At 43.5% G+C, this 13,141-nt stretch overlaps 1 protein-coding gene across 4 annotated transcripts in view; it reads right to left on the reverse strand.

Annotated features, from left to right (window-relative positions):
* The window catches only part of gfra1a (gdnf family receptor alpha 1a), a 100,154-nt gene that overhangs the window by 31,205 nt on the left and 55,808 nt on the right, over positions 1-13,141 (reverse strand). For all 4 annotated transcript variants that reach the window (XM_030442141.1, XM_030442142.1, XM_030442143.1 and 1 more), the window contains one exon: positions 489-667. In XM_030442141.1, coding sequence (XP_030298001.1) covers positions 489-667 — 179 coding nt within the window. The remainder of the gene's footprint in view (positions 1-488; positions 668-13,141) is intronic.

Raw genomic sequence — 13,141 nt, forward strand, 5'->3', positions numbered from 1 at the left:
GTTATGAAAAAAAGAAAAAGAAAACAAAATTATACATCACAGTAAGATTAAAAATGTCATGCATAGACAACTACAAAGAGTAGTTTTCTATTCATTCACATTGCTGCCATCCCAGTTAAGTAATTCCAAAGGGACAGCATGGGAGCTGGGTTTGTAATTACAATGTTTCACATCAGTTTTTTTACAATATGGCACAAACAGCAAAAACATCTTTTGTGTTTGATGACTGAATCAATGTCAAAGCTCAGCGCTGGAAAAGCAAACCCTGAACAAAAAGGCCCGCGTGATTATTTATTGTGATTTTGACAGCCCTTCTAACTTATCCACTTCAAAATGGTTCCTCCTTTTGAAGCAGGTCCTTTTGTGCTGGACATTCAGCTTTTATCAGATATCAGTCATTTGGAAAACCTCCAATGTGTGTGTGTGTGCTTTTCAGCCGGGTTTTTTTTTATTCTTTTTTTGATAAGCTCATGTCAGAAGTGCCTTGCCTTGTCAAAGAACTGCCGCAGGGCCTTGTGGCACTTCCTCTTGTTGCAGACTTCGGCGGTGGAGACGCGGCTGGTGCAGGGGCTGATGTAGGCCGAGCGGTACTTCTTACACGTGTCATTCAGGTTGCAGGCTTTGGCAGCATTCAGACAGTTATTTTCTCTGGCCACCGCAGGCTCACCTAAAACATGTCAAGAAGAGATGCGGGGACGGGGAAGATGGATTGGAAAAGAAGACAGAAGAGAAAAAAAAAGGGTGAGAACTGGGTAGCTGTCATTGAGAATTTGTTGCCGACTGCTTTTTTTAGTGTTTTCTAAAAACAAACTTCAGCAAGTGAAAGTGAGAGTCGAGTTTAAATAATTAAAGACGGATGATATTTGATCCGCAATAAAATATAGAGGAAAAGTGACAACTGCTCAACAGGCATCTTCACTTGAGGTGCGCGGCTTTCTTGGAAGTGACAATTTTCCAAGAAGATACGACCAAAAACCAACTAGCTGAAGGTTTATCTTGAGGAAACAGCGTAAAGAGAAACACCAAAATGTAAAGTTTGGGATACTCTGCTGTCAGATCAACAAAGGAAGACACCTGCCAAAAGTGGAACCTACATAAAATATGAGTTGGCCCGCCAGATGTCAAAATAAATAAATAAATACAAAATTCAAATATAAATCGCTGTTCCTGCTGCGGGATACAGCGGACAGAGTTACATCCTACGCAAAAAGTCAGTCAATTAAAGGAACCTGGGATTCTAATACCACTTCACATCCAAACGATACACCTGATGTTTGCTTTTAGCCGTTGGCTCGTCTGTAAAAGTTTCAGTTTTTGCCCTCCAGGGGAAAAAGACAAAGTCTGACACATTAATTCATCTATGGCTCGATCCAGTGGCGGGCAGGCGGTCTCAGGTTGTGTGAAGGGCAGGGGGGAAAATGTTGTCACGCAAAAATAATCAATCATACTAATGGGGGATCGTATCGCAAGTGCAGTGCCCGTCAAGATAATCGCAATATAAATGTTTTAATCCTCTGCAGCCGTGGTCAGAATAGCACATTTTGAAACTTCAGCCCTCATGAGACATGAGATTAGCCAATAATCCAGGCTGTGTCGTTGTTGGTATTCAACTGGTATCAGATTACCAATACACATTGATAACAATGAACATGAGCCTTTTTTAGGCCCCTTTTAGAATGAGTTCCTGGGACAGTTGCCCACTTTTGCCGATTTATGAATCTCGGTCTTGGAGCCAAACCTGACTGAAGGTACGTGTTTATATTGTGTATTTCTGTAACTGTTACTTTTAGCTCTCAATCTCAAATACTCAGCGACGCTCAGGTGCTACAGACACCTACAGATCATGTTACAAAAGCAAATTGGACTCTGCACAGGCTGAAGCATCTAAATGAAAGTGTGCAGAAGTATAGAAAGAAAGAGAATAACTGAGTGAAAGAGGCAGAGAGCCAGCAGCTTAATGAATTCTCTCAAAACGAGTAGAATACCCCAGCAGCACGTTTCTGCCTGTATCTGTGTGTGTGTGTGTGTGTGTGTGTGTGTGTGTGTCAGCTGATACAAATGTTTGTTTTCATGTCTTTTCTGCATCTCTGCATGTGTGTGTGTGTTTGTGTTTATACTAAGAACACAAGACCTAATTTAAATTCGTACTTTCTTCACTGCCACAATCAAACAGTGGCCCATGTCTGCGAGGCCCTGCTGGCTAACAGGACATGTATATATGTGTGTCAACAGTACAGTGTGTGTGTGTTTGTGTGTGTGTGTGTGTCTGCAGTCATCAAAGTCTCCAGTGCAGTGCCTTTCTCATCTGTCAGTCTGCACTAATTGCCAGTGTTGTCCTCGTTCCGCAATCAATTAACATTTCCATAGACTTCTCCCCCCTCCTGCTATTTTCTGGAGTGAAAATGGAGCAAAAACAGCATTTTTTTCTCTCTCTCTCTAACGAGCACCAATTAAAACGGGAAGGCCGGGGTGACAGACGCAGATAAGTGGCGCGCGGGCGGAGGAGGCAAAGGCGATCAAGCAGTGTACGCGGTGTACGCAAGTCAACAAAGCGCCTCGCTGATAAGAGCGCGACGCTTTCTGATGGCAAATGGTGTTAATAAGATTCACACATCAAGGGGAGTGGGGGAGGGGAAGAGGGCGGGAGATTAGAAGGGACACAGAAACATGATGGGGGGTACGAGCTGATGGTCCGGTGATGTGTTAATTGTTGACAGGGACGCTGCTGCGAGTTCGACTACAGAAGACGAGATCCTAAAAATGGATGCTCTCCAAATCCTCCAGCAGCCTCTGAAGAAAAGAAGCTGTTGGCTCACTCGTTTCGTTTCCATCACTTTCTTTTTGTCGTCTGTTTCACCTGACCTTCATACATTCCTTCTGACTGCGTGTCCTCCCGTCACTCGCCCCTCCTCTGCCAGCTTACAAGCTGATTTGGCAACACAACACTTGAGTCTTTTTCTAATGTGCATTCAAAAGAAAGTGGGCTCCCTCCGTCTGTGCTGAATCAAATCTAATGAAACCGTGCTTGCACGTTGCATTAATTACATTTAAATATCTTATGTGTCAATCACAACTTTTAACCAGCATTTCTTTTGCAATATGCTGAATTCTGCACTGTGTTGTGATATGAGGGATGGAAGCCTGCATGTCTAATTTCACCACCTGTTAGACGGGCTGATTACAGATTTTTTGGATTGGCTTAATGCCTCTTTTTTCCCCTGAACCTAACCAGGTAGTTTTTGTTTTGCTGCCGTATTTGACGAGTTGTGAGTAAGAACATGTTTTAACTCAACAGTGCTTTTTGCGCCACCCTCGGTTTTCCCTTCGGCTTAAAAGATTTGTTTCTGTTTATTGTTGATTAAACATCCGCCCTTGTTCACACCTCAACATCCACCTGTTTCACCTACAGCCAGATTATTTCATACACACTTTGGTGTAAAAACAACCTTTATCAGATACATAAACCTTTAATTTTGATAAACAGAGACGTGAATAATAAAGATGACTCATCAATTAAACCGGCAAGGATAAAATGGAAGAGCTAAACACCGTCTTTCTGGATTTGGTTTTTAAATGCCATGAGAAACAAACAAAGAAAGCTTTGCATAAACACACTTTTACAGTAGCTCATCTCCCCGGCTGTTTTCCTGCAGCAGCTGGCAGCTGTGCGTCACACTCCTCTCCTCTCCAGAACTTTTTCTCGCTCCTCCATCACTTCAAAACCCTCTCAGACACCTCCACTCCTGCTGCATCTCTGCTGCTCCACAGTCCTCATATCCGCCTTCAATTTCCTCCTTTCCTCTGTCTGTCTCTTCTCCTCGGATCAGTGTGCAGACACATCCACCTGATGCTGTTTCTTTTTCTTTCAGCTGCCTCAGATCAACTGACTCATCTCTCAACCCTGCGTTTGTCCCCTGGGCAGCTGACGGAGGTTTGGGTTTTCGTGTATTTATGTTTGGCTCTCTCACGATCATTTGCCTGATTTGAAAGCACTTGATCACTAGTGCCTTTATGTTTAAGGGAGAATATTTAAAATGCCACTAAGATCAGGACCTGTCGATAGTTTTGTCGGTCCTTTCAGGTCGGCGTTTGAAACCATTAGTCGTGACTAAATAAAGGCTCTTAATGTACTTTTTATCGTTACTCAGCACGAGTGCCCGGAGAGCATTTTCCTTTTCTGTGAACATTTATCTTTCATCTTCAAGAGGACCTTAATGATTCCTGGGCTTGATGTGCGTGAAGCCGATCGAGCACTCGGGCTCTGAATTCATTTTATTTTGAAGACTTTTCCTCAGATACTCTCTGACCCAAGCTGGCACCAGCAGTCATCACATCAAGAAAGCTTTACAGCTGGTGACTGACAATCTCCTCCACTCAGACAACAGCATGAACCCTCCACCTGCCAAACATGTTCTGAAAACATCACATTTCTTTAAAGAAAGTCCCCCAAATTAGTTTTTAAATACGTCTTAAGCAAGCGTCTTTGTTTTACATCTGTGTCATCTTGTTTAGTTGTTTGTTGACAGGATTTTAAAGTTTCAAGAGGCTGCAAATGATGTCATCATCCCCAAACACACCCCAGCAGAAACAGAGCTCACCTGAGTCTGACTCTGGAGAAACATATCGAAAAAAAAAAACAGAAAAGAGACTGACTGGTATAAATCTGGCATTTTAGAGATGAGCTCCTCACATGAGAGCACTCGGGACACATTGTTAGAGCCTCACCGATTCTAATGCCAATATTATGGAGTAAAATGTTCTGAAATTGATATTCAAACCGACTGACACACAGTGACCCCACAAATGTGTTGATTAAACACTGACCACACCGATGTGTAACGGATGTATGATATTTTACAGCTTAACAACTTTACAGTCTCGAACTTCACTCTGAATTTTTTGTAATCATAAATTTTCCTTAAGTATCTGCAAAAAGGTTTTCATGGAAGATATGCCGACACAGACACACATCTAAAATATATCATCAATATTGATGAACCAATATATCGATCGGGCTGCTGACAAACCATCAGTGTTGAGTTTGTGATGAAGTTTTGACCCTTTTAAAGATGAAAGTTAATCGTCTTTCTTGCATAAAAAAATCACTTAAACCATTTCTCCTCTCCAACAACAACACCAACAGCATGCTGGGAGCCCCTAAACACACACACACACGCACACACACACACACACACACACACACACACACTGCAGCCTATTGCCTATACCCCACTGCGCCCCTAGTGTCACCAAATACATCTGCTGAACTCCCCTTGCACTCTTGGCAGATGGTATTGTCTCTCAAACACACACACACACACACACACACACACACACACACACCTCCTACGCTGACACACACTGCATGCTCTGACAGGGCCCACACAGCGTTGGGGCCGGGGCCATCTGGAGGCCTGGTAGGGGGAACGAGGCCCCCCCAGTGGCTCATGTTTCCGATTCAGCCTCAAATTGATTATCATGTCGCCTGTTTCCTCCAGTCCCGCTGCCCCCGCCCCAACCGCCACCCCCCCCATCTAATTTCAATTTCCATGGGACGCCACAGGGTCGAATCCTGACCTCGCCCACCTCTGCACCCCCGTGCATCACTCACTGTGTCACTCTCCTCATCTTCCCTCGTCTGTCCTCCTTCCCGGACTCCTCAGGACTCCCTCCTCCTCGCAGGGTCCCCCTTTCTCTCTGCTTTGCTTTCACGTCTTTATCCACACAGTTCTGGATGTATTCCAATCATTACCTCCCTTCCTCTCTCTCCATCATCATTAACCATCTCTAAACTTCTCTCTTGTGGCTCCCATCTCTCTTGTTTCTTCCTGTCTCTTCCCTCCCCTCTGCCATCTGTCCTTTATTTTTTATTTTTTTCTCTTTGGAGCAAAGTGGAGTCACTTAGTGGCCCTCAGTGGCCCTCTGGTGCTTGTTCAAAACTCCCCTCAATGCACACGGTTTATTGTAGTTTAGTTGTTCCTCCTCCCAAAATTATGAGGAGTAGATTTATCATTTTTCTCACCCCACAAGAAAGATATGATGCGACCATATTCGCTAGAATAAATATCGGCAATGTATATTTCTGCACAGCACAGCTTTGTTAAAGCTTTTCTTAATTTCTTAAATCTTTTTTTGATTTAATAACTTCACAGTGTTGTGTTTATGCTCAAGCTAGGTTTAGGCAAAAAAAACAACACTTGGTTAGAGTTTGGAAAACTGACTGTTTTAAAATACCAGTTTCTGTCTCCACAAACACAGCTGGAGATATTCCGACTTCCCTTCAAAATATCCAGTGTCTCTCATGCTTACAGATGTTAAAATGCTGTTGTATCACATCGAAAATATCCAGTGGTTTCTCCCAAATGTTCAAACGCAGACTGGAACTGCGGTCACTGACTTGGCTGCCTCGTCGCCTGTAAGTCCACCATCAGGCCCTCCACCTCCAGGTTTTAAAGCAGGTTGATAAACATGTAATGTGAACGTGATATAACGCACAGAAAGGTCAATATGGTACGTAGCATATGACATGTACAAATACAAACATATCAGTGGTTTGTAGCAAAGTTAAGTGCCAACATTTCACCCTGGTGACTGAGTTGTGTTTGGAAGTAAGTAAGCAAAGTTTTGAACTGCTGGATACACGAGAGCAAAGGTCAAGAGGGCACAGAAATCATTTGGTGGTCTTACTTTGGGGAACAAGAATATCCAAATCAAGTACAACAGAAAATACAGCTTTTACTTTTCGACCAAAGTAAGCTTGCAACAAGAGATACAATGACTGAATACATCAAGTCTAAAAGGAAGTATTGAAACTGTTAACACCGGTCCTGATACAGCACGTTTTCATAAACATGACCATGTGACTGTCCTTGCCATGAGCCTCGCTAACTGTCCTTGTTATAGCTATTTTAAATATAATGTCATACCACTGTCCAGGCAGCGTGCCACCGTCTATTTTACACCAGCCAGACTGAACACATTACTGCACTTCATCCAGCCAACTGAAGGTCAGCTGGTGGGGGGCGGGGGACTGGGAGCACTTGACAGGTGTGTTTGTTTCCACTACTCATGGTGGTGCAGTAGTGGAAACAGTCCGCGGCTGCATGCTGTGCCACTGGGTGACTGACTATAATTCACAGCCTCTTTGTTTGGTAAGCACAATGAATGTGCAGGGATTTGTCCTGGCAGCGTGGCTGCAGGGGATTACAGAACAAACAGGCTGATACCCACCCACGGGCAACGACGCACCATACACAGTGAAACCGGACACTTAATGCATCGTAGTTATATAAACGTCCGACAGTAACATCTTTATAATCGATTAAGTCCATCATTAAGACAAAAACCCTGTTGTTCAGCTTCACAAAAATACTAATAATCAGCTTTTATGTTTCCAACAATGGTTGCTCTGCCCAGTTCTACCACTGCTCCCAGTTTAAGCCCAACACATTTGAATACGGCTTCAGCGACAGATAATCCAGCTGGTTGAGCAGATACAGATACAGATTACGCTGTACTCCTTCCATCCCTGGTGCACACGTCTTGATTATTCATTGTGTAAATGATCCTCCTTGCACCTCCTTCCCACTTTGAGAAATTACAGCACACTCAGATTTAATAGAAAAATCTAACATAATAAACGAGGCCTGGGGTCTCTTTTTCTGTGAATCCGCTCTCTCCCTCTCTCTCTGTTGATTATCAGTGGTGAGTTACACTGTCATCCACTTTAATGGGCTCCACGCTTGAAAGTGCAAGACAAGCAGAAATGGAGAGAGTGGAGGGCTGCAGGAGCAGAAGTGAAGAGAGCTCCAAGGTTTTCTCATCCTTCCTCACCTCCCCCTCTTTATTTTCTTTCTAAAGTCTCCACCTCGCTCTTTCTTTCGATGCTTTTCTGATTCTCTGTCAGATTCCTTTGCCCTCTACTTTTCTCCCTCTCTCTTTCCGTGTGGTTAATAATCGCTCTCTTCCTCCAAACACTGTCCCAGCGCAATAAGCCACATGGCACTTGGTGCAGCAAATACCATAACTCACAGCTCCTAGTAATTGATCCCTGTAGTGCAACAGTCTCTTTCTCTCTTTCCCTTTCCTTTCCACCCTTCCATCTATAGCTCTCGCTCTTCCATCACTTCTTCCCGTCACAACCAACATATTCCCCACAATTCCATTGAATTTATTGAGCTTTATTGGCTCAGAGTCCAATAAAAATCTGCCAAAGACAATTACGTCTGTCTCTCCCATTAGCTGCTTTTTCATTACATCCGACAGCAGTGTTATACTTCTCCCAACCAACAAATCCCTTCCCCTCATTCCAGCCGTCCTGTTTCACTGACATTTCAAGCCAGGTCTCAACAGAAGTACGTCCTTGAATACATAACATACTTTCAGCACCTCATCAGCTCTTCCAATTTCATACATGAAACGTATTTTCTGGCCGGAAATTTCGCTCTTAGTCCAAATTGCTCGTCCTCAAACCTGGGATTATGAGTGCTGGAACTGATGGAGGAGTGGAAATACAACCCTTCGGCAAATCCAGTGTGTTGGCAAAAAAGTTTCCCCTCCTCTCAGGTTTATGCTGCCGCTTCTATCCCATCCCAAACTTATTCCCTTTTGAACCCCTCCGGCCTACCTTGTAATATCAACAAGCTATTAGCGGTGTGCCTCTCATAGCTGAGTGGTTACCTTCAACACCTCTGGAGATAGATGAACCCTCCGCGGGCTTGAATCCCTGCTGAGTTTCTCTCCTATGATTCCCCTACTTTCAGTCCTTCCCAGCATGCTTAATGCCCCTGTTTTTTTTTTTTTTTAAATGCTGCTCACAAAATTTGCAAGTGCAAGCTCATCAAATCATTTGGTTTTGCTCAAATTCCCAAGCGCCAGGGTTGGGCGCCGTTGACATAAAATAATACGGTAATGGATTTAGGCTTTATCAAGGAACACAATGTACAACTCGATATATTTATCTCCTCAAAAGAACTTCATAACTGCTAACGACAATATCAAATATGACAATATTGTTGGAAAAACACCTTAATATTAATATTGTGGCAATGATGTTGGGATGAGTATTGGAACCTACAAAATATGACCATGTTGAGATTTTTTTGCTAATTGTACCATCAATAGCAGTTTTTATACTGGGCAGCAAGCCGCCAATCTGGCCGTCGTTTTTGCAGCTAGGTCCGCAGATTTAGACAGAAGGCGGTAAACTGGGGGTCTGTTTTGGTCCGCCAATTTGACGCCTCGGAGGGTACACTTTTTTCCACCTCTATTGCTGTAAATCTGAGCCGTCAGTGTGCCGGTAGCTCTCTTCGTTGTCCGCTTGTTGTTGTAGCAGCAAGCTAACGGTCGCTACTTTCAAATAAAGCCCCCCGCTAACAACCCAGTTCTAAACTCCAATGGGGTGCAATGTAAAGCTCTTATTTTGAAAGAAAATTCGACCTGCTTCACTGTTCACGCCCAACTTCGTGCTTCACCTCACATTACATGTTTACACCTAACCCAGTGGAGGCCGAGTGGCGGCTTTTAGGAAAAGAAGGAATATTACACCTCCGTTTTAGATAGACAAGGCAGCACATTGCAGCCTTTACTTTGCTGCAAATGTGCCACCTTTTCTATCTAAAAGGGGCTAGTAATATGGAAGTAATGACTAAGTGTGTAAAGGCAAGTATTAAAAATGGTCAGATCGGTCAGGTAAGTTCAGTTCCAGAATTAGCTGCTTAGCTAGCATAACAAATCCACCAACAAGCTAACAAGCTAGCTAGCTAGCTAGATATCAGACTAACAAGATAACTTGACCTAATTTGCTTCAGAGTGAGTTGGAAGGCAAACTAGCAGCTGCTTTTCAGCTTCTCATGGCAATAGTATTTTTTTCACTTACCACATGTGGTTTGTTATGCGCAGTTTGTGACACGCTATGCTGATATATTCTGGGATGAGCTAATCCTCTCATTGGCTAGTTAGCTCACTCACCAGTGGGGTATGCTCTGGAGATTCTGAGCAAACCAGATGATATAAAACAGAGTTACGCAAGTCTGGCTTTGATAGAGAAGCAGAAACTGACTCCAACGAGCCAAGCAGTCAGTCATGACGCCGGGACAGAAGTCTGACAAGATGTGAGTTCACGCAGGCTATGCTGTGTTTGAACCAGATGTACTGTAGCGCATTTAACAGACCAAAAGTGAGACAGGAAAGAAAAAAAAAAGAAAACTCGAGAAAGAAGAAGGGATAGAAGAGTGGGAGGAAGATAGGGAGAGAATTGCCTCGGCTCTCCAAAGCGATGAATCTCCAGCGAGGCCTGTTTCATTACTCGTCTGCCAGTGTGGAGATCGGCCGGTAAGAGCAGGCCATGTGGGGCTGCAGCAGAAATATATGGCTCTTTAATAATCTCCACAAACACATTCCAGTACAGTATTGTACAGTACACCACCCCCACACTGCTCCCCCGGCTGCTGGGCCCCTGAACACCATCTCTACTCCTGCATCACATCAAGTCTGTGACCAAAACACACACCTGCAGAATTACTTTCTCACAAGTTAGAGAAATTAGTAGCCCATTTAACTATGAGTCACTTGTAATATGTTGTAATATGGGTGTTTTTTTTTATATACATTTGATGCTGAAAATGCTCGTCTGAAACACGATCAAGAGCAACTACATCTCACTCAACAGCATCGCTAAAGAAAAAGGAAACCTGTTGCTTTACCTGTTGACAGGAAACTCCTGAATCTGCCTCATAATAAAGATTCCTTCAGTTCGACATGTTAAAAACTATCCACAGAGCACAAAAAACATACTCAACTAGAACATTTAAGGATTGCATCATCATAATCAAAATATAGTTTAACTATGATTCACCGATCTGCCATCCGTTATCTGTTTTATGCTCCACGTATTCTGAACACTCTCCTCTCTGAATGGTATCCTAATTGCTCTTTAGCCTGTATTCCATCATCTGCGCCGCTTCAGTCACAAGGAGTACAATGAATAAAATCTGGATCGATACTGAAGGACAGAAGTGTAGTCAGCTGGAGCAGAACGAGGAGAGAGACTGTCACTGTGGAGTCTGACTGAACAGAGGATTACCAGAATTACCTGCAGGTAGATTTCTCCACAAACAAGCACGTTCATTTTATAATCATCCAGCCCGACCTAAATGATAAACAGGTGATAATTTAAGGATCTGTTAGACACAGATGAGACCCTAAACAACTATAACTTTCACTGTTATTTTTAATTAATCTTAAATCAATGAAGTATCAAGGATTTTATTTAATATAGCGCAATCCAGTGCACTGATTCCTGTTGAATAATAATAATAATGCCTGATTTTGTCATAGAAGCATGTCGCCCTCAGGGGCCTCATCTGTTGTCCAGACTACTACGACAGGTTGCATGTGATTGTTGAGTATTTTTTTTTCTTCATCTGCCAGCTGTCAATCACGTGTCCCAGCTTCTGTCATTCTTCATGTGCCGACAGGATTTGATTCTGGCCGACAGGGTCGAAGGGTACGTCACAACGGAGACACATCACTTTTGAACGCTGAACTGGTTGCTAAATTAAATGTTTCTATTCCTGGCGAATGTTTCTCCTCTGTGCATCTAAACTGAACTGAACATCTACACTGAATGGAATATCAAGTCAAACAGTAGTGTCTCCATCCAGAATCTTTACCAAATCTAACTGATAAAAGTTTCCACTGACAGCAGCTTTGCAAGTAACATCACGTACACAACTTAACGTATTGTCTTCCGAAAGCTAATTGATTACTTCTTGCCTAAACCTGATTGAGCTGCAACTGTGTGCCAATAATACGGTCGGGCTCATGTGTCGCTGTAATGTTATAACCGTTATATTGTTTTGGAGACATTGACAATTGACCTGTAATTTCTGTAGTCATTTAGGTATGAGGATGTGTTGGTAAAAGCTGTTTGAGCATCAGTTATATGAATAAAGCTATCTGCATTTTTAGATACTTGGCTTACGTTGGAAAATAAACCTTGACTGACTGACAGGACGGACCACAAGTTGGATCCCAGCCGATCATCTCTGGCTGTCTTGCCAAGATGCCAGCGACAAAATTCCTCGTTCACCTGGCAGCACCAACAAAATCACTCGTATTTTTTTGCTTTGCCATGTTTCCTGCTGTGCATGGAAGATTGCTCTTTGATTTGTGACGATGGTAGAAGTTGTAAAATTAGGTGAAAGAAGGCAAATAATTTAATTAAAGCTCGTCTTTTTTGCTGATAGATCTCGTGGCTTCAGTTGACGCACAGTTGCTCTTCACAGTAAAACTCAACTTGGAGTAAAATACACAATTTCTGCTCCTGATGCCCCTTTTCATCCCGAACTCACCCCCTTCATCTGTAGGATCCCCTCAATAGAGCAGCAAACCCTTCTACTTCTTACCAATGGTGCTACTGCTACTGACAGTAACATTCAAGTTATACAACAAACACTACTACTTACACTTTTTCCTCAACACCCAGGAAGATAAACCACTATCTTGATGTCAGCCTCCATGCCTCCGTGCAATGCACCACCTTACCCCAGCTGCCACTCTCATATCCGGACAACACCCTCAGTACCCATTTCTTCTGTTTAATATATCCAGCCATTCTGTCTACACCATCTCCAACCAGCGGTCCCAAGCTTAAATCGCCTGTCCCTGCTCCCGAGCTACCAATATCTCCCAGCCCTTCTGCTTTTACCGTCCTCCACCTGCGGTCCCCATCTGAACATCAAACAGTCCACTGTGGAGATGGATGTGTACATCTAACAACTGGATAGCCTGTTTACTCCTGTGTGAGTACAAGTTGCGGCACAAGCACATGGCGCATAATTGTATTCAGCAGCTCACCTCCGAGTCTGTCAGATTGATTTACAATAGTGGCAGCGATGTGCCAATGAATTTGTTACGCAGCCGGGAGCAGAGTGGTGCTGTGGGGGGAGTTATTGTTGGTCCATAATTAGTCCTGCTGGTGCCCTCACAGGTGTGTACGTGCGAGCGGCTGGAGAAGAGATAGAAAACGAGAAGGAGGCAGCGAGAGGAAGACGCATCCAAGAGGAGAGACAGAGACGTGACTCCAAGTAAACGGCCGACTGTTGAACATAGAAATTGAAAAATCACAGGAAAAGAAAGG

This window comes from Sparus aurata, chromosome 15 (genome assembly GCF_900880675.1).
Source record: "Sparus aurata chromosome 15, fSpaAur1.1, whole genome shotgun sequence".
NCBI lineage: Eukaryota > Metazoa > Chordata > Actinopteri > Spariformes > Sparidae > Sparus > Sparus aurata.